This window comes from Pteropus vampyrus, unplaced genomic scaffold (assembly GCF_000151845.1).
Source record: "Pteropus vampyrus isolate Shadow unplaced genomic scaffold, Pvam_2.0 Scaffold191, whole genome shotgun sequence".
Lineage (NCBI taxonomy): Eukaryota > Metazoa > Chordata > Mammalia > Chiroptera > Pteropodidae > Pteropus > Pteropus vampyrus.
The window spans coordinates 3141415-3143167 of record NW_011888972.1 but is presented as its reverse complement, the minus strand read 5'-3'; the positions used below and the strand labels follow the sequence as shown (position 1 = coordinate 3143167).

At 60.1% G+C, this 1753-nt stretch overlaps 1 protein-coding gene across 2 annotated transcripts; it reads left to right on the top strand.

Moving 5' to 3' along the window:
- The first annotated feature begins 664 nt into the window (after positions 1 to 664).
- LOC105299627 (spindlin-2B) lies at positions 665 to 1441 on the top strand. Of its 2 annotated transcripts, XM_011371469.2 has the most exons (2): positions 665 to 889; positions 1193 to 1441. In XM_011371469.2, the coding sequence occupies exons 1-2, from the start codon at positions 665 to 667 to the stop codon at positions 1439 to 1441; spliced, it is 474 nt and encodes a 157-aa protein (XP_011369771.1). The 2 variants fall into 2 exon arrangements, with proteins under 2 accessions (XP_011369771.1, XP_011369770.1); XM_011371468.2 differs by having other exon boundaries at positions 665 to 1441.
- Positions 1442 to 1753: the final 312 nt, after the last annotated feature.

Sequence of the window (1753 nt, the reverse complement as noted above, 5' to 3'; positions counted from 1 at the left end):
GTGTCCGGTCTGGGCACGTGAGGCCCGCGATCCCGGCCGGTAGACGCCAGGTAGGCCGAGGCCATCGGTGGGCGCCGGGATGGACAAGGGAGATGGGACGGACGCCCGCGGGGGTGAGCGGGGGAGGCGGGCTCCCAGCCCCGGCTGGGGTGCGAAAGTGCGATGGGCTATAGGGAAAGCGGGTGGCGTTAGGGGGCGGGCGAGGAATTGAAGCGACGGCGCCGGGTGCCGGGTGCCGGGAAAGCGACCGGGGCTGGCAGGGGGCGTGTGGGCAGCAGGCTGGCGCGTTCCGACCCGGAGGACAGCGAGCGCCTGCGGGTCGGAGCCGGCGAGGGGCGGGCGCCGTGCACGGCACTCAGCGAGGGCGGCGGGGGCAGCGGGCTTTGAACAAGGAGGCAGCGCGCCGGCTCTTGCAGAGTTCCCGAGCCCAGCCAGCGCCACTGTCGCCGCCGCTGCCCCTCGCCGCAGCCTAAAGGCACCTGGGGGCAGAGCCCTTGCGAGCGAGCGGCCAGCATCTCCAGCTCCGCTGCCACGCTCGCTCACGGGGAAAATCCAGGTGCCGGCAGCGCGAGCTTCGTAGCGACGTCGCTGTCCCGAGAACTTCTCCCCGTGGCATGCCGAGTGCCCTCTTACCCCCTCTTGTGCCCTCGCCCCTCCTGCAGGCATGAAGACCCCCAACGCACAGGAAGCCGAAGGGCAGCAGCCCCGGACACCTGCGGGCCGGGCCGCTGGGGCGGCAAACGTGACGAGGAGAAAGACATTCCAGAAGAAACAGAGGGGCAGACCTTCGTCTCAGCCCCGCAGGAGCATTGTGGGCTGCAGAATTTCACACGGATGGAAGGAAGGCGACGAGCCCATCACGCAGTGGAAAGGAACCGTTCTGGACCAGGTGCCTATAAACCCCTCTCTTTACCTGGTGAAATATGATGGCATCGACTGTGTCTATGGCCTGGAACTTCACAGAGATGAAAGAGTTCTGTCCCTTAAAGTTCTTTCCGACAGGGTGGCATCGTCTCAGGTCAGTGATGCAAGCCTCGCAAGTGCCATAATCGGCAAAGCCGTGGAACACATGTTTGAGGGTGAGCATGGTTCCAAGGATGAGTGGAGGGGGATGGTCTTAGCCCAAGCCCCGATCATGAAAGCCTGGTTTTACATCACCTATGAGAAAGATCCCGTCCTGTACATGTACCAGCTTCTAGATGATTATAAGGAAGGAGACCTCCGTATCATGCCAGAGTTCAGCGAGTCTCCTCCAGCGGAGAGGGAGCCAGGAGGAGTCGTAGATGGCCTGATAGGGAAACACGTGGAGTATACCAAAGAAGACGGCTCCAAGCGGATTGGCATGGTCATCCACCAAGTGGAAGCCAAACCCTCTGTGTACTTCATCAAGTTTGACGACGACTTCCATATCTATGTCTATGATCTGGTGAAAAAGTCCTAAGCCTTAGGGCGAACTTGGCCGCACGGGTGGAGACGAACGTATGCTTCGTGGACATGCAGAATAAAGTTGCTTTGCAGTGTACTGGAAGCGTGAGGGTCCCTGTCGATCCGACACTTTCGCCAGACACCTTTGCCGGCGTAACTGTTGTTTTGTTCTGAAAAATACAATCGTATGTGGGCACGACGAGTTGTGTGCAAGGACTTTCTCGCGTTGGAAGGATTGGGTGTGTTTAGTGGACGGGGCACGAAAGGAAGGGACAGCTGTAGATTCAGGCTGTGAATAAAGTTCAGCTAGTCTCATAATCGGTCATCT

Coding starts and splice junctions, on each gene's coding strand:
- LOC105299627 (XM_011371468.2), top strand. CDS start 665: ATGAAGACCCCCAACGCACAGGAAGCCGAAGGGCAGCAGCCCCGGACA.